We start from the raw sequence: 23,578 nt of genomic DNA, 5'->3' as shown, positions 1-23,578 counted from the left end.
AGAGACAGACAGACAGACAGACAGACAGAGAGAGAGAGCACAGTAGGGCGCCTGCAGACAGTCCATTCGGGATTTAGCCTACTATACTGTACGTTCATAGCTCGACTAATTCCACTCCTCCACTTGGATGTGGGTAAACAGCACCGCCCCGACGGTTGTGTTGTTTGTTCTAAGTGTGACTGTGTGGAGAGAACGATCCATCGCAGAGCGCCGGGGCTCGATTGACACTGTCTGCTGATCTGCTAACTGCGGCTGCCTTGCTCAGAATAACAAGGCTGTCGCTAATTCCCGTCTATCGGAGCTTTTCGCCGAAACACCGAGTCGCGGGGTCTAGTGAAAAAGAAGCCAACAAGGCAACGAGGCAAGACCGCCGCGCCGCCGGAGTCCACCAGAATGGCTTCAGGAGACCTTTATGAGGTAGGGCTGAAACCATGTCAAGGGGAAATACTACTGTAATGTTGACGAATAATGGAATTAGGAAGTAAAGGGGAGGTCGCGTCGCGTATGGGGGGGGAAACGATGTCCTAAGCCCTTTAACAGGCGAAACTAACCAACCCTCTTCCCAAGCTCGCTGAAGACAGACGAGGCACGTTAATTTATGCGTTCACTTTATGGGCGCTTCAAATAATACTTTAGAATAATTGTTTACGATGGTGAAGAGATATAGATAAGATAGAGACGGGGCTGAACTGAACTCCTTGTCCGTCGCCGAGTTGAAAGTGGTGGTAAAGTGACAGCAGTGCTGAGCGGACGGACATGGTGAATAGAATAGACCAAGTGATGATGGTTCACAAGGTGCGCATGTAATGTATGCCAAATGATATTTGGTCATCGTGGCAGCTTTTACAGCGTTGTGTGATGTTTGTTTTAAAGAGATGACAATAGTTTGTTTTATAACAAAGTCGTATAAATCTGCCCGAGTTTCTGTGTTTGGGAGAATTTGTGAAATTAGGGCTCAGCATCAGTTTTAGGGCGTAAAAGTTACCCAGATAGATGGAAGGGCGACATGCGCACCATCACTTTGGAAGCAGAGTTTGGGGGGTGGCCTTATTACACTGTTCTATGTTGTTCATAATGATGTAATCATCATGCATTGGTTCTTGGCCGTGTTAAGACCGAGCTGGTGACAATTGGGTTATAGTGTGTGTGTGTGTGTGTGTGGGTGTGTGTTTGTGGGGAGGGGGGTCAGTTAATTTGAATGGATGCCATCAGGTGCTGCCTGGTGTAAATTTATATTATAAAAGTCACACTGACTTTTGAAGCTGATATATTTTATTTCTAAGAAGGCAAAGTGCACATTATAAAATTATATTGCCCATATCCTCCCTGCACCACTTCACATGTATTTGTTTTAAAAACTAACAAACATTAATAGTATATTGCATGTATGTAAGCAGGCCTGTCACCTGGGCTTGTAGGCCTAGCTGCAGGCTAGATGTTTTTCAATAGTTTACATATTTAATAGATTAGATAAGGAACTGGATCTTGTATTTTCACAAATACGTAAATAGTGAAAGATGAGTGATAGATGTGAAATTACTGTATGCTCTGCAGTGGGGTAAGATTTTCTGTAATGATTAAAGTCGCCCCCCCCACTGGCAAATATATATATGGCTTGTGATCCCAACCTGGCACTGTAATAAATAAAATGAATAATAATAATAATAATAAATAATTATTATTATTTATAAAAATAAATAATAATAATAACAATAAAGTTAAATCCCCGTTGTCACACCACAACTAGTCTGCAGTCTAATGGACACACAAACGCGTGCACATGTAAAAAATATCCATGATATGAAAACAACTCACCAGTCACCACTGCAAACAGAAGATTGGTACTTCCACAGGTTTTCATGTTGTGAAAAAGTCATCATCGCCATTGTGTTGCGCATTGAGTGTAAATTAAGCTTAAAGGTTTAATGACATTCACTTTTACACCACATTCAAAGTCTTTGTCCTGGTCCTTCAAAAGTGTACAAAAAGTTTTAAGTGAAAATTCCATTCCAGTGATCAATGACAGGTGTTTTTCTCTCACATTTCTAAAGCCTTTTCAACTGCAATGAAAAAAGAAATCTTTGCCTGCGGGTGTCGCTGGTGAGGGATTTTGCCTGTCAATCATCGCCTCTGCTCCGCCCCCCCCCCAAAGGAAAGGATAGGGGAGGGGAGGGGCGAGGAGGAGAGTGGGCGGGATTATTCGACTGTGACCTCACTGTCGAAGGGCCAAGCTCAGATTACTTTTCAGCCTAATTATTCAGAAAACCCCAGACCACAGAAAATCCACTGAATGTTCTAAGTTCAGGTTTTTTGGGTGTAATTGAGGTCATAAAACCCCAAATTAAACATTGAAAATAAAAAAAGTGAAAATGAATGTCATGATACCTTTAATATAACGTAATCATTTGATTGGAATATGCAAAGAAACATCTGTGAAATAAAGATTTGAAGATCCATCTTAATAATGATCTTGCATACTAAAAGATAGAAGCCTCGGCATTGGCCATACACAGAGTGTTATGCCTGGAAGCGGTCCACAGGGCCACAATGACTCCGCGACAGCTGTCAATGTCAAAGACAAAAATTGTATCTCGCATACGCGAGGTAAATATTCAGCGCCGCTGCTGCAACTTCATCCTAGGGGAAACACTGCTATGGCCTACTCATTTACTGTATGTACGATATCATAATGGTAAAGGAATACTTGGTGCGTTTGTGAGCAATGCATAACCCATTCAGTCCGGGAAAGAATCTGTCATTTTAGATTTTAGCTTCGTTTTTCAGAAAACTGTTGGGATTTAGAAGGCATTTGTAGAATCGGCCTCAGGTCTTAATGGGATAATATTGATTTATGAACCATGTTCATAAGCCCTCCTATTATAACAGCTAGCACTGCTACATTTGTGCATACCTCTTGCAGTTTTCCCATAAGATATTCAGATACAGATAACATTTTAATACCAGGAATAAATGGGGTCTCTGACTCCATGGCTAAAACTCTCATCCATGTTTCATGACATCCAACTTGTACTGCTGTGCCATTCTTTTCAGTACATTAGTCAAAGTCAAGGTTTTCATTTGAACAAAACCCTAGCTAGGTAGCACGTCACCACCGCTCCGATCCACCTGTATTTAGTTAAGAGTTACTTAAGATAAAATAAGATAAACCTTTATTGATCCTGTGGATCCTGTGGTGTCATAGCAGCAACAGCAATAAGAGTGAAATACAGGATAGTTACAGGTAGATTTACTAGACATGTGCACTGGGTCTGCCAATCCTAACGGCCTGAATGAGTTAACATACTGCTGTACATTCTATCTATCGCCAGTGAATATATGAATGGATTCATGTACTGACTATCAGCATTGAATATTAAAACGTATATATGTACAGTATCAACTGTCCTTTAACAGCGAGTACACAGTCAAATCCACAGTGTTATTTAGTTTAACTCTTTAGAGTTTAAAATGTAGCCAAATGGACCCACACACTCAGGGTTAAAAGGTCTTTATTCAGGGAGGGTGCAGGCCTTCTGCTGGTGGGTGCTCAGAACAGTTCAATAACACACCCACCATAAACCTGCAATAACTAGCCTACATGACTTTTGGGAAAAAGTGGCCAAACGCATGCATTTCAGCACCGCCTTGGAATGAACAGCGACACACACACACACACACACACACACACACACACACACACACACACACACACACACACACACACACACACACACACACACACACATACGTATACACACACACACACACACACACACACACACACACACACACACACACACACACACACACACACACACACACACACACACACACACACACACACACACACATACGTATACACGCACACACACACACACTCACACTCACACTCACACTCACACTCACACACACATTTAAGGTACCGGGATATCAATGGCTACACACCATGACATGCACAGAAAGTCGCCTAATAATCAATGCCACCAAAATTGTTTTGTAAAAGGCTAACATGTGCACACAAGTGCACAATCCAACACAATCACACCATGGCTGTGAGACATGGGGCCTATTAACAAGCCAACAAACAAACAAGTTAAACAAGTTAAATCATTACACATACAAAGAAGCATACCAGCACACACACCGCAAAGTAAAATACAGTCATTGAATTAACCATCAACAGATAGGCCCACACAGTTACTAAATATTACAAATTGGATTTGTTTTTAACTCCCCACTGATGTTATTTCTTTATGAGGTTGTTGGGCCATCCACACCAAGTATAATAACTAATAATAATTAGGTGAACACCCACACTGATGTCATTATACTTGTTGGTGTGGACTTTGCCATTTGTACTTGGTGCGGAATCTGCAGATTTTCTCCCATTTCAGCCCATTTCTCCTAGGAGCTGTGCGCAGTGCACTTGATGAATTTATCTACTATTACATCCAGATTCATATTTAATGACACGTTCACTTTCACTTTCACTTTGCAATTTTATTTTGGTCATCAGTTCAACAATGTAAACTATACACTCCATGTGCATAAAACATAGCAGTACTAAAACAACACAACAACAAGAACATCAATAATAATAAATGATATTACATAGTTATGACCAAAAAAGGTATAGGCTGAAGCTAATGAGCTTACTCTGCATACCCGTTCCACATACAGTACATACAATGGCAACTCATTTTCTCCAGTTTGGTTACCTTGTGACAAACAAAGAAAACAGATTTAAGTCTTTACAAAAAAAGAAAAACAGAAACGAAGAGAATAAACCCTGAATGTTGTTCAATACAGCAACATACTGCAGGTTGGTACAGGGACAGTCAGTTTCACTAGTTTGGTGATCTCTGTCAACATGGTTCTCAAATGCTATCCCCATGATCGCTTTTCTGAAAGTCCACTATATCTTGAAAAGTACTCGTCCTCAAGAGTAGAATTTCCGCCATGCTCTCTACTTTAGCGTTAATCTGGACTCAATTTCAATTGGACAGTGCAGTCTATCGTTTGCAAATCACAATAAAGCTATGCCTTTTCAGTGGTCAGCCTGTTGCACGTATTGAGTCTGGCTCTGTCCCGCCTTTTAAATACTGTAGGGCCTAAGTTGTTAGTCCATTGCAGTTTATTGTTCATATGTAGTCACAAAAACTTGTAGGTGTCCACCAACTCCACCTCCTCCTCTCTGAAGGTGAGGGGAGTTGGAGGCCTCTTCTTGCTCTGCCGGTAGTCCACCACCAGCTCCTTGGAATTTCCGACAGCGCTGGAGGTGATTCTTGTCACACCACCCTACGAAGCTTTCTGCCAGGGCTATGTTCTCCTCCTTGTTGTCATCCGTGATGCTGTTGAAGTTTGAGGTGTAGAAGGTGAACAGGAAAGGAGAAAGCACTGTTACTTGGGGAGTGCCGATGTATGAAAAACAATTTACAAATATAGCTGCAAGCAGCGATAACACGGGGCCAGTGAAAGAGAGAGAGAGAGACATGGAGACTGAATAGATTGAAGAGAGAGAGAGACAAGGAAACTGGAGATGGAGAGAGAGAGACATGGAAACTAGAGAGAGAGACATGGAAACTGGAGAGAGAGAGAGAGATAGAAACTGAATAGATTGAAGAGAGAGAGACAGATCATCATGATCGCCTCAACACATTGTCGGGGACAGGGATCGAACCGGTGACCTCCGGACTCATAGGCTGCCTTTCTTCTCATTGAGCTAGAGATATGATAGTCCTGATAGTGTCTGTTGATATATATAAGTCTTTCCGTCCCTCATGGACCAGGCCTTTGTTTCGCTAACTACTCTAGATCACTGGTTCCCTAACCATCTACCGATAGAGAAATTGTATGTCTCCTCGGAACAGAAACCAGTGAAAGTAGCCGATCTACATGATGATGAGAGAGAGGCAGAGAGAGGGAGAGAGAGCGAGAGAGAGAGAGAGAGAGAGAGAGAGAGAGAGAGAGAGAGAGAGAAACAGAATAGATTGAAGAGAAAGAGAGAGAGAGAGACATGGAAACGGAATAGATTGGAGAGAGAGAGCGAGAGAGCCATGGAAACGGAATAGATTGAAGAGAGAGAGAGAGAGAGACAGACATGGAAACGGAATAGATTGAAGAGAGAGAGACACGGAAACATAATAGATTGAAGAGAGAGAGATGGAAGCAGAATGGATTGATTGGACATCTCAACCTATTGCCATTAACAGGAATCGAACCATCAACCTTTGAATTGACAGGCTGCAACACTACCTATAGTGCTATAGCTTTGTCCAGGCTGAGGTTGTCTGTTGAAGATAAAAGTGAACCAGTGAAAGCAGCCGATCTACAAGCTCAGAAAGAACGTTGCTATCTGAAAGGTTTTGAGATTGTAGATCGGCTATTTTCAGAATGAAGTATGTCATACATACTTCATACCCTCTCAAATAAGCATTTCAGGTTATCTTTATCAATTGCATATGTATTAATTGACACAATTACTGGTAGTGTCTGTTGATATTTATAAGTATTTCCGTCCATTATGAACCAAGCCTCTGTGTCCCGAACTACTCTAGATCACTGGTTCACAAACCATTTACCAATAAAGGCATTTTTGTGTCTCCTCGGAACGAAAACTAGTGAAAGTAGCCGATCTACAAGCTCACAAAACGTTGCTATCTGAAAAGTTGTGAGATTGTAGATCGGCTATTTTCACAATGAAGTTTGTCATACATTGCAAAAACATACTCTCTCCAAGAAGCATTTCATGTTACCTTTAACAGTTGCACATGCATTAATTGAGAGAGAGAGACATGGAAACAATAGATTGAAGAGAGAGAAAGATGGAAGCAGAATGGATTGATTGGACGTGTCAACCTATTGCCATTAACAGGAATCGAACCCTCAACCTTTGGATTGACAGGCTGCAACACTACCTATAGTGCTATAGCTTTGACCAGGCTGAGGTTGTCTGTTGAAGATAAAACTGAACCAGTGAAAGCAGCCGATCTACAAGCTCAGAAACACGTTGCTATCTGAAAAGTTTTGAGATTGTAGATTGGCTATTTTCAGAATGAAGCATGTCATACATTGCAAAAACAGACCTTCTCAGATAAGCATTTCATGTTATCTTTATCAATTGCATATGTATTCATTAATACAGTCTTGTTGTTTGCAATGCACTTTAAATGAAGTCTCCACCAAGTGAGCCTTGAACCGGCAACCTTGGTGTTGTGAAACATTCACTTAAGCAGGAAGCCATTGGACCAACAGACCTGATCCAGTGAAAACGGAGGTCAGACAGATGATACCATTTCACGCAAATAAGTGGAAAATCATGGGTTTAAGTGTTTTTCAAACTGCTCAAAATTGCGGACAATCTAAGGGCGGAGAGAGAGACATGGAAACGGAATAGATTGAAGAGAGAGAGACATGGAAACAATAGATTGAAGCAGAATGGATTGATTGGACGTGTCAACCTATTGCCATTAACAGGAATCGAACCCTCAACCTTCGGATTGACGGGCTGCAACACTACCTATAGTGCTATAGCCTTGTCCAGGCTGAGGTTGTCTGTTGAAGATAAAAGTGAACCAGTCGATCTACAAGCTCAGAAACACGTTGCTATCTGAAAAGTATTGAGATTGTAGATCGGCTATTTTCAGAATGAAGTATGTCATACATTGCAAAAACATACCCTCTCAAATAAGTATTTCAGGTTATGTTTAACAATTGCACATGTATTAATTGACACAATCATGTTGTGTGCAATGCAACTTTAATGAAGTCCGTATCAAGTGAGGCTTGAACTGGCAACCTTCAGGTTGTGAGGCACACGTTTAAGGGAGAAGCCATTGGACCAACAGACAAAAACCTGTGAAAAAGGAGATCACTCAGATGATACAGTTTCACGCAAATAGCTGAAAAATCCTGGGTTTAAGTGTTTTTCAAACTGCTCAAAATTGCAGACAATCTAAGGGCGGAGCTTACTGGTCAACGTGATACATGTGTTCCTCATGAGTCAAGGCACATGTGTAAGCAGGTTTAATGGCTGTCGGCCAAACGAGGCATGACTTTTGCCTGTTTAAAGTTTGCATTTTTAAAAAAATGCTATAGCGCCCCCCTTTGACCAATTGGAGTAAGATTGGTTTCAGTGATATTTGGAATGACCCTCAACATTACCGCAAAGTTTCAAAGAAATGTGAGTCTGCATGTATATGTTAGGGGCAGATGAATAATTGTCATAAAACTGCAATATTCATTGGCTCATTAAAGCTTAATTTTTTCACTTATGGAAAATCTTTTGCACATGTTTGTCGGCATAGGTCCAAAGTTCATGTGTAAAACGTTTCGTGCAGATTACTCAAAAATCCCAGGAGGAGATAGGTTTGAACCGTTTTTCATATAATTCAAAATGTTGGGAGATCTAAAGGTCAGAGGTCAAAAGTCAGAGTGTGAAAGTTGTTGATCATGAGTAGACGCATATGTATATTGAAGTTTCATGGCTGTAGGTCAAACAGGGCATGAGTTGTACCTGTTCAAAGTTGGCATTTTGCTATAGCGCCACCTTTTGACGAAAGATTGTGAGAATTATTTCTTGATAGTTTTTCATGACCATCTACCATATGGCCAAGTTTCGTAAAAAGCGTATGCACGGTTCAGCCAGAACTGCCAAAAGTGGCAGAAGAAAAAAGAGGGGAACATTAAAACAGGTCCAGAGTCCAGAGTTGAGCTCTGGCCCCGTAATGACCCACCTACAGTACCAGAGCCAGATAGACAGAGTGAGAGAAACAGACAGCTCAACCTATTGCCATTGACAGGAATCAAACTCTCAACCTTCAGACTCACAGGCTGAGACACTACCTGTAGTGCTATAGCTTCATCCAGGCTGAAGTTGTCTGTTGAAGATCATAAACTTTTGCCTTCTGTCATGAACCAAGCCCCTGTTTCACTAACACTAAGATCACTCGTTCACAAACCATTTACCAATAGAGAAATTGTATGTCTCCTCGAAACCGAAACCAGTGAAAGCAGCCGATCTACAAGCTCACAAAACGTTGCTATCTGAAAAGTTGTGAGATTGTAGATCGGCTATTTTCACAATGAAGTACGTCATACATTGAAAAAACATACTCTCAAATAAGCATTTCATGTTATCTTTACCGTTTGCACATGTATTCATTGATACAGTCATGTTTTTTGCAATTTAACTTAAATGAGTCTGCATCATGTGAGGCTTGAACTGGCAACCTTCAGGTTGTGAGGCACACGTTTAAGGGAGAAGCCATTGGACCAACAGACAAAAACCTGTGAAAAAGGAGATCGCTCAGATGATACAGTTTCACGCAAATAGCTGAAAAATCCTGGGTTTAAGTGTTTTTCAAACTGCTCAAAATTGCGGACAATCTAAGGGCGGAGCTTACTGGTCAACGTGATACATGTGTTCCTCATGAGTCAAGGCACATGTGTAAGCAGGTTTAATGGCTGTCGGCCAAACGAGACATGACTTTTGCCTGTTTAAAGTTTGCATTTTCAAAAAATCGCTATAGCGCCCCCCTTTGACCAATTGGAGTAAGATTGGTTTCAGTGATATTTGAAATGACCCTCAACATTACCGCAAAGTTTCAAAGAAATGTGAGTCTGCATGTATGTGTTAGGGGCAGATGAATAATTGTCATAAAACTGCAATATTCATTGGCTCATTAAAGCTTCATTTTTTCACTTATGGAAAATCTTTTGCACATGTTTTTCGGCATAGGTTCAAAGTTCATGTGTAAAACGTTTCGTGCAGATTACTAAAAAATCCCAGGAGGAGATAGGTTTTAACTGTTTTTCATATTATTCAAAATGGTGGGAGATCTAAAGGTCAGAGGTCAAAAGTCAGAGTGTGAAAGTTGTTGATCATGAGTAGACGCATATGTATATTGAAGTTTCATGGCTGTAGGTCAAACAGGGCATGAGTTGTACCTGTTCAAAGTTGGCATTTTGCTATAGCGCCACCTTTTGACGAAAGATTGTGAGAATTATTTCTTGATAGTTTTTCATGACCATCTACCATATGGCCAAGTTTCGTAAAAAGCGTATGCACGGTTCAGCCAGAACTGCCAAAAGTGGCAGAAGAAAAAAGAGGGGAACATTAAAACAGGTCCAGAGCTGAGAGCTCTGGCCCCGTAACTATTATACTAGGACAAAGAACTAAGCTTGGTAGAAAATTTGGAAGTCACGAAAAGTCACACAAAAAGTAAAAAACAGCAGCACTACTATGACGGGCATTCTCTCACGTCTGGCACCAATTACCAATGCCAACTATCTACTTTCAACTAAGGCCTTCCATTTTCAACAACCCTGCTATTAGTAAAATGCCCTTCACAACTGTACTCTTGCAGCCCCTGCTCTTCTGAAGTAAGCCTCAAAATGTCGTTCTTTTTTACTTGGTAGCACTGGTGCTCCCCAACAAACACCAAGCTAGCAACATGTTGCGTTTTGAAGTGTTGTCAGTTGTCATCGTAGCGTGTAATTAGACTTTCCTCTTATTGTTGCACGCGGCCCTTCAGTCTGCATTCTGGCGTTGAATAGGGCATTGAACTATGCAAATGATTCACACAAGCATGTGCATTACATTTATGAACGACTGGCATTCATCATTTGATACCTCTGTATGCACACAAAACAAGGCTATTGTCTTAGGAACAGAAATACACTGAATATAGAAGGAAAAAAAACGAAAACTTGTATTTGGTCTTGTAACATTTCAGACAATACACACCACACACACCAACGAGAAAGTGATTGAAATTATATTCTTGCATTTAATTTTCTAGAAAACTATGTAGAGGTCACCACCTCTACACAGTGATCTATTTGGCACACAAGTAGGCTATCACAATTCTGAAATGAAAACCAGCAATGTATCTAATCTATTATGAATTGACATTCAACCTTAGATTACTGAATCAGCAATCATGGTATGATGTCCATTATTCTTTTGAAATACTTTTTAGCATTACATGATGATATCAGACACCACACACCACAGAGGGAAGTAAAAGCAGCTTAACAGCGCAAGACATGTCAAGAGAGTTTTACAGAAATTAGTTTATCAGAGAGGGAGACATGAATGAGAGAGAAAGGACAAATGGAAAATAGAGACAGTTTTTACCGGATATGGAGAGTGACTTGTTGAACTGACCAGTCAATCAAAGCTGCAAATTAATTAAATAAATTCATTTATGGACTTTGGCAACAAGGTTCCACTGTGATTGTTCCCATAGTAGTAGAACATTGAAAATCATACTGTCAGTAATTACGACCAAACCATATATTGTGTAGGTTCATAAACTGGAGGTATAGATTATTTCATTCAGAAACTGTTATAAAGTTTTCTTGTTTCCATGACATCTACAATACCCATAATCCTTGCTGCTCTTTCTCTGGACACGCCTCTATTGTACTGGGGCGTAAATGGCAGCACCCTACTGTCGTAAGGTTATTTCCTCAGGTCTGACTTGTTCCCACTGGGTCATCCCTTACACATTTTATAGGCATCAGGTGCTACTTTTCTTACTGGCAACAAATTAAAAACAGGGAAAACAGGTTATAATAAATGTTACTTTCCATATACAAATGTCCATACACAAACAGGTCTACTGGTAATCGTTTTACTGGATCTTTAATTACTCATTTTATTACCCACCTAATTATCATCTATCATCTAATCATCCGGCACTAAAATCACCTCTGGTTTAATGTCTAGTTTACAATTTAACAGGCCCCCACATTTCAACTCCCCTGAAATATGACAACCCCTCTGGCAGGTTACAAATCAAAGTCAGTAATAGGAAATAATAATAGGAAATAATAAATATTTGCCAATGAATAGAATGTGAACTGGGATTATAGATTTTTCAATTTCACAGTTCATTTGACATGTTGAGATGTTATCTCATGTGAATCGTACAAAAGAGAATATGAAAGTATTTCCATTTACTGATCAGTCAGTTTAGCTCAGAGAAATGTTGAATGGCACCTACTGCAGTGGATCTGTCACTAACTGAAATTGACACTTGCGGTACATCGTTGTTTGTTCCCAGCAGACCACTGTATGTTCTGTTCACCATGTTCTGGTTGATCCTGGATGCTATATACTGTAGAGGTAGGCTTTGACATGGTGACGGTGGACATTTCTACATTTCTGCTGGGTCAAACATTTGTACTACCATGTGTTGCCAAACCTCTCCAGTCTCTCTTTCTTGCTCTCTGCCTTTCTTGAATGCAATGATCTGGTAAGTGTGACCGTGTGTGGGATGCATCATCATTATCTTCTCATTTTAATGACACCCCTACTGCTCACCCATCTAAAACTGTTTACTCCTGTTAATGTGCCTGGCACCTCAGAAGACAAGATGATCAGTCACTGCTGCAGCTGAACTAAAGCCTCATGTTAACTCTTCTAACCGTTCCCCTTTAGCCGTTTAGTTCAGTTCCAGACCAGTACTGCTACTCGTTTTGCTTGATACACTCTGAGTCTGGGTGGACACATTTTTCCCATACCAGCATTTGAATGCATTATTTTTACCAGCTTGCAAAGCACACTGGTCTAAGAAGAGACTGACCACTAGTGTCACGTGTTCGACATATTCTCGACATGTTTTCGATCATTGGCTGTCCTTTAAGCCAATGGGGATACTTTCCCATACTCTGAACGGGCGGTCTCGTCCTCCCAAGCTATGGGTACTATGGCTACTAGACACACCTCTTGCCTTTATGGCTACTATCCACAAGTTTCCTAGGGCGTTGTGGGCATCACTTCCTGTCAATTTGATCCAATCAAATCCAATCAAATCCAATGAAAGCGACAGGAAGTGATGCCCACAACCCCTAGGAAACTTGTGGATACACGCCTGCCGTCGGTTCAAAACACTGTGACACAGAGTAATATATAGGAAGTAAAGTACTTGAGTAAATGTACTTAGTTACTTTACACCTCTGCATACGAGCTGCGTAGCGTGTGTTCTGGCCTAGCAGTGTTGCCACATTCTGCGAGAGAAATAAGCAACCAGGTCTAAGCCAATGGGGAGCCACTAGCAGTGTTGCCAGATTCTGCGAGACAAATCAGGAACCAGGTCTATGAAAACAAGCCGCGCATACACGGCAGAACACACACACACACACACACACACACACACACACACACACACACACACACACACACACACACACACACACACACACACACACACACACACACACACACACACACACACACACACACACACAGAAAAAAGCAAGCAAGCTGGTATACATGACTGTGTGTCATGTCTTGTTTATTTGAAATGTATTGGCTTCCTCTGAGAGAACCAACATAAGAATTTACATAAATAACTGGAAAAGTGTGCTCCTCGGAGTGCAGAACCCCGCCAGGCCTGGTTGCCTACCCAGGGCTTTGTCAGTTGTGGGGTGCAGCCATCTAGCATGTGTGATGCCCTATATTTGTGTAAGTGTTATTGCTTTTGACTCTGTGTTGTTTAGAGGCCCCTAAATGTGTGATTCAGATTTGGAGCAGATAGGACGCTGTGTTGATAAGTGGCATTTTGTGCAAAACGGGTCCCTCCCGCAAACCTTGAAAGGCAATACTTTGCCAGTCGGAATGGAATCTGAAAAATCTGACAGATTAATCTTGTTCACATGACTACAGAGATGGTGTATACCGATGGACGGACAGGAGTGAAAGCATAATCTCCTCCTCCAGCCGTTCCCTTGGCAGAGATAACAAAAAGAGAAAATAGGAAAAATAAGAGAAAATATTTGAAGATGAATTCACATCAGTTATCCAAAAGGGTGGTTTTCGCCCCAATCCGATGGCACAAAAGAGAGAGAACTTGATAGCCTTTGTGTGCAGTATGCAACCCATTGCCATTCATTACCTTCCCCTTTGTCACTCCATCATCTCACTGACCTGTAATGGAGGGTAGCGTTATGGCTTATTATTTCTTTCAGAGATACTGGGATTCTTTTCCAGACCATTTCTTCTTCACTCTGTGAATTATTTCTCTAAGTATTAAAGTAACTAGACCAGTGCCCGGCCTACTCGGGAACGATGCAAGTTGGAAATGCATGCCCCACCCAATTATGCAATACCCGTACCATTGTCAGAGTAGTCGTGGTACCCGTCTCCGCCTGTGTCCCTTTATGCCCATATCCTTTTATGCCCAGTTCCATGTCAGGCATGCCTAAATATGAGATGCGTGAACTACAGACGGACAGACACACAAACTCATTTATAGTAGGATAAGACAGCTGACTAGTAAGCTTACTAGACTCAAAAACCCTCTTTAATTTGATGTTGGGAAAAGTAAAGGAAACAAAGTGATGTTCTGATGGCAACAGTTAAGGTCCTTACACACCGGCGAATGTGCGAATATACGCAAAATTCGGACTCGTTCCGAATAATTAAAAGACGCTTTTTCGCTTCGCTTTTCCGCTTTTTCGCGCCATGTACGCTTGCATTGACTTTATAAGGTTTTTAAAAAAAAGCGTATTATTCGCACGAAAAAATCGCCCCGGTGTGTAAGGACCTTTACACTGACAGTGTCTTGAACAGCACCTTGTCACTTCCCTTGATGTCAATAAAAGTAGCTATGACCTGGGCTGAGATGCCATGGGTGCAATTGCCTCTCTCCATCAGGAGGAGACAATGGACATACAACTTACAGGTTGTAGCTTTAATACCATAAACTGACATGGTGCTGCAGTAGGAGTTTCCCCTGCAAACACACACAGCCAGACTTGCATTACTGCTGAACGGATTCATGCCAAGGAACCCAATGCAGTGCATAACTTACCTGTCTGTCCCAGTGTTCCAAGGAATGGTGTAAAAACAATTAAAAAGCATTGCTTTGTACTGAACTGTCAGTCAGAAGTGACAGGAGAAGCACTCAGTATTGGCACTGATAAGTATGTTAAAAACACACCCTGTCAGATACCCTGGGTCGTCCCGGTAGCATAGTGCAGTGGTTCTCAATGTGGGGTCCTTGAGGAAGTTCCGGGGGTCCCCAGCAAAATTACTTATTGCGACATCAAAATCAGTTTAACCACTTTAACCCTATATACAGCGGCTATTTGAAATGAGCTGATCTACAAGCTCACAACTTGTCGCATCGCAGTCAGTCTTCTTCTTTCGGCTAAGTCCCGTTAGGGTTCCATCTGTTTCTATTATTAATTAAAGAGTGATTATTGTGTTTAAGGTTAAGTTTAGATTTTATTTTGTTTTTATTTTTGTCCACACTGTTGTAGAGACTACAATAATTTCACTCATTCACTGCCTGCAATGTTGCCACAGCTTTATTGTAAGTGTATGTCAAAACAACCTTGAGATAATGAATAACCCTGTATTTCACAGTAGTAGGCTAAATTGCTAGAGCTAGAGCATGTAAGCCCCATCTCTTTCAGGATGAACATTTGCCTGCCGATTATTTTTATTCCGGATGAAAACAATGCTCCAACAGGCCACAATCTATTTAGTGTAACAATGAGAACAAAGAGAAAAAAGTGTAGGCAACATTGTGACTAATTAAGCAGACAAGCCTTGCACCCTCCTCCACAACATTATTCTATAGCTGAAGAATTGACTTAGATTTTGTTTATTAAACTAATAAAAAAGTCATACAGTAGATTGTATTTAAATATTTGCCAATATTTAAATTCATTTACATAAAATAAAAATAAAAATAAAACAAATAAATACCTGTGGACTAGACTTTTTGGTTTGTACATTTCTCATTGTAAATCTGGTGCGCTCTCCTCATACAAATCTTCATAAATTATTTAATATGCTAACCTGCAGAATCGATTGACTTCATTAAGCCTATAGAAAAAGTTTTTAACATTACAGTGGGTGTACTGTTAGTATTTGGCATTAATGACACCACTCTCTCGGATGCCCCCTGTAATAGGTTAAGCAAACACAATTCCATAAATTCCCCAATGGGTAGCTGCTGAATCATAAAACCAATGCAGATGGAGACTTGGGTTGTGGAGTTTAAGCATTTACCAGCACCAGGCAGCAGTAACAACAGCTGCAACCAAGCCCATATTCCACTTTAATGGACCATAGTGTTGGGTGCGTTGATTTGAGATTGGTGTCATCAACTGGAATTAGGTAATGTCACTGTAAATGGGACATGACATCCCCCATTCAATACTATTTTTAAGACATAGAGAAAAAGACAGACAGAGATACAGACGTCTGTCAGACAGACAGACAGACAGACAGACAGACAGACAGACAGACAGACAGACAGACAGACAGAGCCTTTTCTAGACTGCTTGACCTTTGGCCATGGCATACAAATAGAAATAACCTTTAGCTTTTAACTAAACCTTTAGCTAGCAACGTTTTTGAAGTTATGACTTAGATGTTTGGGTCGCTACTCACATCTAGAGTTTGGGCGGCCAGATATTTCGCACCTCCGATCCAACCAATATGTCGAGTCATAGTGTCGGGGGGCTTTGTCAGATACCCGTTGTACCCATTGTCAGAGTACCCGTTGTACCTGTCTGTCTGTGTGCCTTTTGTGCCCATTTATAGAGATCTCTGTATCTGTCTGTCTACCTGTGTCCCTTTTATGCCCATATATGGAGATCCCTGATGTCATAAGTATATGCCCATACCCTGTATATTGACATGCCCATATAATGGGCATATTGTTTGAATCCAATTTTAATATAGGTCAGGATATTGGTGCGGATTGGGGGCCCCAGGGACTATTGTCATGGCAGGCCCCTGAACAGTGTTTGTGTCAAGTTTGGTGCGGATTGGAGCAACGGTGTGCCTGTGGCCCCTGTTGTGGCTTTTCTTTTTTATTTATTTATTTTATTTTACAAAAAGTAATTCAGTAACTATATTGACTAAAGAGACAGAAGGGAGATGATAACATGTCCTGTGGTAAACATCCATCTCTTCTTCAGTGAGTATTGGTGATACATTTTCAGAATGGGTCTATACGTACATCGTTGATACTGTACAATGCTTGTGTTGAGAAGCAATACCTCTTGATTAGTAACCCTAGTGGACATAAAGTAGCTCTCCAATGCTAGGCTGTCCTAGTGCGTTAGGGTGACCTTGAAATGAAACACTGACGTATGTTTAAGGTTTCTTCATGATGGCACTTACAGCACATCTCATTATCAACTATGGCCTCTTATCTTACCCCCACACTGAAAGAGCCCCTATCTTACATGCACAACATGTCGCAAAATGTATGTTCTGGATTTGACCCTCCCTAGAAACGTCTCTTGGAGTCCTTTATGCAGTTGCTAGTTAGTGTGGTTGCCCGAATGGGCAACCAGACTATAGTACTCTACCGACTTTATTATTATTCCACTAGATAAACTTTTTTCTTATTCGCTATTTCTCCCACAGTTTATTTTTCCCAATTTTGTGCTATTCCACTAGATAAACTTTTTTCTTATTCGCTATTTCTCCCACAGTTTATTTTTCCCAATTTTGTGCCATATGTCATAATGACCGGCTTCATCGGGAATAGACTGCTTGTACTTTGCTAAGAGATTGGTTGCATAGTTTTATTGATATTGATTTATTAGTGCATTAAATTTCCCCATCCACTTTAATGGAAAAGTGAAAAAACTCAAATTCAAGTATTTTTTTCTCAGAAACCGTAAGAGCTAGAGTTACCAAATTTGGAGGGGAGGTTCATAGTTTATTGCCAAATTATTGAAACAAATATTACACTTTACAGCCCACTTTACCTTTTGGCCTTTAACTCTTGAACCGTAGGTCGTAAAATCAAAATTTCCCTTTCCCTGGATTCCTTGGGCCATATAGGCCACGCCCATTTGCGTCTGGATAGATTTTTTTATATTGATTTATTAGTGCATTAAATTTCCCCATCCACTTTAATGGGAATTGCAAAAACTCCCATTCAAGTATTTTTTTCTCGGAAACCATAAGGGCTACAGTTACAAGACTTGGAGGGGAGGTTAATAGTTTATTGCAAAATTATTTAAAAAAAGAATCATACCAGTCGGCCACATGGTGGCGCTATAACAGCCCACTTTACATTTTGGCCTATAACTCTTGAACCGTAGGTCATAGAATAAAAATATAATATTTCCCTAGATTCCTTGGGTCATGACGCATCTCCCCATATAGGCCACGCCCATTTGCGTCAGGATACATTTTCCGCCATTTTGAATTTTCTTCAAAACACACTTTTAGCTCCTCCTCCCATATATGTTGTCCAAATTTCACAAAAATCTTTACACATGATCTCTGGACCCATGCGATAAACATCTCCAAGCGGAATTTTGATAGTCTTTACCGTTCGTCCGTAAATGTCTTCCAAAGGTAGCGGAAGGGGCCCGTTTTACAAAAAAGGCCACAAATCACGAACGAAACGTCCAGTCAATCCCAAATTTGAATCACACGTCAAGGGTGGTTTACTCAACAAATCCCCAAAAGCATTTCCACTTTGATCCATAGGGGGCGCCACAAATGCTCAAAATGTAACCGTTTGATGCAAAAACCTTATGTTGGGGGGATCAATCCTCTCAAAATGAAACGCAAGTGATCTCAGGAGTTATGTGACAATGTAATTGGCGCAGCCTCCGACGGTACTCCTCCCATTCCTCGAGTCCCGGCAGCAGCAACCCGCGATTCGCGTCGGCGCAACCACACTTTGCAATTGCCCTGAATTGCGACGCGTCTAGTTAAAAGTGATTTTCATGTAAGAAGTCTTGGCTTTGGACGGTGTGAGGATGCATGCTGTTATCTACAGTATAGTGAAGGAAGGACATCACTTCTATATGGAAGGCCCAGTCACAATGACACAGGCTTGGGTTGGGCTAATTTTAACCACAATTTTAACCCTAGAGATCCTATTGTGGGAGGTGAACATTCTATGAAAATAGCAGATGTACAGTACAAGCTCACAACGCATCGCAATGTAACTCGCTGTGAGCTTGTAGATCGATATTTTGTGTAGAGGGAAAACACAAAGGGGCCTAGTATAAAATATATTTAGTGTAGAGGGAAAACAGGAAGGGACCTAGAATAAAATATATTTAGTGTAGAGGGAAACAGGAAGGGGCCGAGAATAGGACAACGAAAATATATGGTTTAAGTGGTTACCACCTTCCCACTTCATTCAGATATGGAATAAGGTTATGTAATTCCATACCTCATTTGTCCCAACAACACTAACAGAGTTCTGTGATTGTGTTTTGTCTGTGACCTGCCAACATGCAACTAAGAACATAGTGTTGAGAACATTTGTGTTTTGTTTTAGTTTTTGTTGCCATGTTTTGCAGTTACACATAGCCTTATAATGTACAGTATAGCCATAAAGCCACATATCACAGTTTGATTGGCATATAATTAGGCCTATTTCAGCCTCTGTACTCTGCAGTTGTTATTGTGCATCGTAATAACAGTATGCACTCTTGACTAATGCAATGCACAAATTCAAGACCAATTAAACATGTTGTGCTTAGAGATTTTGTGAATGTGCATTATCAATATTATTATAATAATACTAATAATTATAATATTATTGTCTCCGCCGGAGGCGGAGACAATAATATTATTAATAATATGTGTGTTCACCTCCCTCCTAGCCAAGCTAACATTGGTCAAGCTCCACGTGACACGTGTCAATATGTTGACACCAATGCCTTTGATTGGCTAGAGGGACGCATGACGAAATAAAATCCTATAAATAGGTGTGTCACTTCAAAAAGCTATTTATGTTTTTGAAGTGAGGTAAGACAGGATCAATCAGTCTTGATTGGAACAGTACCTTCCAGTACAAATCACCCGTCCGTGCGTGTGTGTGTCCCTCTGAGAACACCTAACATTGGTCAAGCAAAGGCGCAGAAGGCCAAAGCTAAGAAAGCATATTCATCTACAACAGTAACACAGAAGAGGACTATAGAGTTGAATTGATCCCACAACAAGGCCGAAGTCTTAATACTGTAACAATTGGCCACCTTGATCAAATACATTATGTAGCACTAGAGAAAACTGACATAGATCAAACACACCAATCAACTGCTGAAACTGTTCAAGACAATGAAGATGAAGAAGACAGACAAGCATTTGAACAAACCAGTCAATTACGAGGACTCCCATATGACACATTGCTTCAAGAAGATTTTTTTTTAGATGTAGACACTACATATTCAGTCGCCCCTGCAGAACACCAAAAACCACGCGCATTCTACCAAGACGACCCGTTCTACCAAGACGACCCGTGCTATTAAAATAGCACGGGTCTGCTGGCGGAGACTTGTGCTCCGAGGAGCACATTTTCTAGTTATTTATCTTTCTTGCTATAATGACAGACCATCATAAGTTAGGCCAGATGATATGTATTTGTAATTTGTATTGTCAACATATATTCTCTTGCCTACATTCAGCATAACTTTAATGATACATGCAGCCTTGGAGAGAATGGAAGTAGCATGTAGATAGACAGAGATTAAACTGACACCAATGTCCATACACTGAACTTAGACATGCAGTATGATACTGTTGGACCATATCAAAATATAAATTTTCATCTATCTTCTGCCACCCAATCAGCTTGTGCATCGATTTGTTAAAATTTGTTTTTGAGAGTCCAGTCAGTCCACATATTGTAGAAAGAAATCTACCATTTTGTATGCTGAAAGGTTGTGTTGATTGCATCATCAAGGCCCTGCTGAGGTTTTTTAAAACGGTACAAAGAAAATAAAAAATGAGCCTTGAGAGGTGTAAAGGACTACTTCACCAGTGAATAGAAATCCATTCCCACAAAAATGAATTCTAAATATAAATAGTTAGTGAAATGTCATCTCACCTTTCATCTCAGACATAAAACTGAGCAGTTTTCTGTGTGACTGAAACACCACCAAAGTTGTACCGAAACTCAATTTTTCCCAGTTATTTTTGCCGCTACACTCTGTGGCCGTGACATTGTTCTTGTTCACTGTCTTTATGCAAAATAGCAATCTTCACTTCATTTAATATTAATCAAGTTGATATGCGTTGGAACACAGAGAAGGGCAGAAACAGAGCGAATTTTCTCTTTCAATATGGATTATATTATATCTTAAATATAGTTGTTTCTGTAGACTCAACCACATGAACACTAGCATCGCTATTCTGGGGTGAACATTCGTCAAAAATAGCAGATCTACAAGCTCATAACGCATCACAACATGTTGTAGCGCGTCACAACTTGCTTGTAGATTTTCTGTGAAGGGATTTGTGTAGTAGAGGGAAATAGTGTAGCGCAGGGCTTAGTATAGAGCCCTGGGTATATAGGGTTCATGTGGTATAAGATTACCACCAACAATGAACTGTATAGTGTGACAGTGTCACTTTAACATACAGTGTGGTTGACTGTCTTCCGGTTTTGGGCTTCAGGTGGAGCGGATCATGGACAGGCGGCGGAACAAGAAGGGGAAGTGGGAGTACCTAATTAGGTGGAAAGGCTACGGAAGTAAGGAGGACACATGGGAGCCAGAACACCACCTGCTGCACTGTGAGGACTTCATTGAGCAGTTCCACACCTTACGGCCGCACACACACAAACGGCCCACAAAACCTCCAAAGATATCTGGAGGGGGGGCTGCTGCTGGCCCTCGGCACCTTGATACCAGCCGCCCCTCTGCCCCAGACCCCTCCAGAGCTCGGGCAGAGGCCCGCAAGAAGAGAAGGACTTGTGGTCCAGGGGTTGGGGTTAGAGCAGGAGTTGGGCCAGGCATGGCTGTCGGTTCAGGAGCCACGCAGAAGCAGAGGAAGGTGAGTGGAGGAGGAGGAAAGCAGGCTACTACGACGGACAGGATGAGTAAAACCATGTCATATAAGGCCCCTCCACCAGGGAATCTTCAGTTTGTTCCTCCACTGAGGACTCCACATAATGGACTCCAGAATGGCGAGGTGGAGCCCCTCATGTACAGAGCTGCGGCAAGGTCACATGGATTGCCCTCGGACCGAGTGGAGAGGGTATTAGGAGACATGGATACTGCTGGGCCACAACTCCCTACTGAACTAGGTAAGGATCTAAATGTTAATGGGAATGGGAGGCAATTGAATAGATCATGTATATTAACATCTATTTTTGGGTGGCTATGAATAATGATGTACAGCATTATTCTGTGTCCACCATATCTGTATAGTTGGTCAGAGACAAAAGACATTTCCACCTACACGCTCTCAGAGTTGAGGTATGGACCGTTCAGAAACCTGCCTACCAATGACATCATTTGTGGAGATCCAAGCTAATGGAAACGACATCCTTTCTCTAGCTGGAAAGTTAGCGTTCTAGAACAAAATAGAAGCCATTGTTCTTACGTCAATGAAAAATAAAAATAGATTTGAAATGACCATAGATGATTGTCATTGGTAGGCAGGTTTCTGAACTGTCCACAACACACCTCTGAGCGAGTGGATGGAAATAGTGCCATGATCTGCCATCTTATCATGAGCATTAGTGAGGACAAATTATACGAATATTAATTAAAGTCTGTGAATTTAAAGTGTAAAATGGGTCCTTTTTTCAGTTTATTGCCTTTCTTATGAGTGGCACGTTAACTGAGCATATAAACACATTTTGCCCATTCTATTTGTGTCCACACAGAAATATTGTGTCATTTTACCTCATAACTCATGTCATCTTTTAATGGTAATACTGGGCTGTTACTGTAAGCTTCAGAGAGCTCGAGATTAAATTGGTCTCTGGTGCTGGTACAGGACTACTACCATTGAAGTAACTGATAAGAGCCTTGGATTTCACTCCTGGGTCACAGTCCAGAGTTTCCACTGTCAGGGTTAATCATTCTTTTAGTTTTCAAGAGGGCATCACGCTTTTTTAGAATTTGAAATAATAAGGCTGGATTCGACATCTTAAGTGGGAGTGGGAGTAATCACAGGAGTTGGGCCACACTTATTATCCATCATGCCTGTTATAAGGTATGTACTATAACAGAGAGAAATGGATGCAAAAAAGTATCTCTTGCCACTTTCTTCATTTCTATTCTATTCACAGTTTGTTGTTGATACTAGGCACGGCCAACATTTGGCTACAGTCAACTACGTAATTAGGGGTTAAGTGGTAAAATCATGTGCCTCCCATTCCACCTGTCTTGGCAGCAGGAGGATAGGCACTCAGGCTGAAAGCTGAACGTGCTGACTTTGTCTTTGATTGCACTCAAAACACCCTTCAAACACCCATACTAGTAGGCAATCATTCCTGAATTCATAAACCTGAATCATTTAATCTAGTTTGTTTAGGGGAGCACACTCAGAATGTATAAAACACATATGTGTAAAGGTTTGCACAGAAACCACACTAAATGAACACGTACACATTATGCTATGTTTCCTCGAACTGAAGTATTTCATCAAATGTATGAAGAAATCAGTGTGGAATTGTGTACACTTGAACATGTACCCTCTCCTATGTGTACCCCTAATGGCTAGAAAAACTCCCACAAATGCCTAGTAGTGGCGCATATCAAGGAAAAACAAAATGAGTGGGAGAATCTTGGCTCGTTTTGTATATTTCTGCTATAGCCCTGGTTCAGAGCAACGCAT

General features: G+C 41.0%; 1 protein-coding gene across 2 annotated transcripts in view; it reads left to right on the top strand.

Moving 5' to 3' along the window:
• The first annotated feature begins 313 nt into the window (after positions 1–313).
• The window catches only part of LOC308084648 (chromodomain Y-like protein 2), a 51,207-nt gene continuing 27,942 nt past the window's right edge, over positions 314–23,578 (top strand). For both annotated transcript variants that reach the window (XR_013933099.1, XM_080427417.1), the window contains exons 1-2: positions 314–417; positions 21,407–22,037. Coding sequence is in view for 1 of the 2 variants with exons in the window: in XM_080427417.1 (XP_080283543.1) it covers positions 394–417; positions 21,407–22,037 (655 nt within the window). In the remaining variant the exon portion in view is untranslated. The remainder of the gene's footprint in view (positions 418–21,406; positions 22,038–23,578) is intronic.

This window comes from Gymnoscopelus braueri (assembly GCF_963280865.1).
Source record: "Gymnoscopelus braueri genome assembly, chromosome: 1".
In the NCBI taxonomy this organism is placed as follows: domain Eukaryota; kingdom Metazoa; phylum Chordata; class Actinopteri; order Myctophiformes; family Myctophidae; genus Gymnoscopelus; species Gymnoscopelus braueri.
The sequence above is the reverse complement of the archived record's forward strand: the minus strand, read 5'-3'. Positions and strand labels throughout refer to the sequence as shown.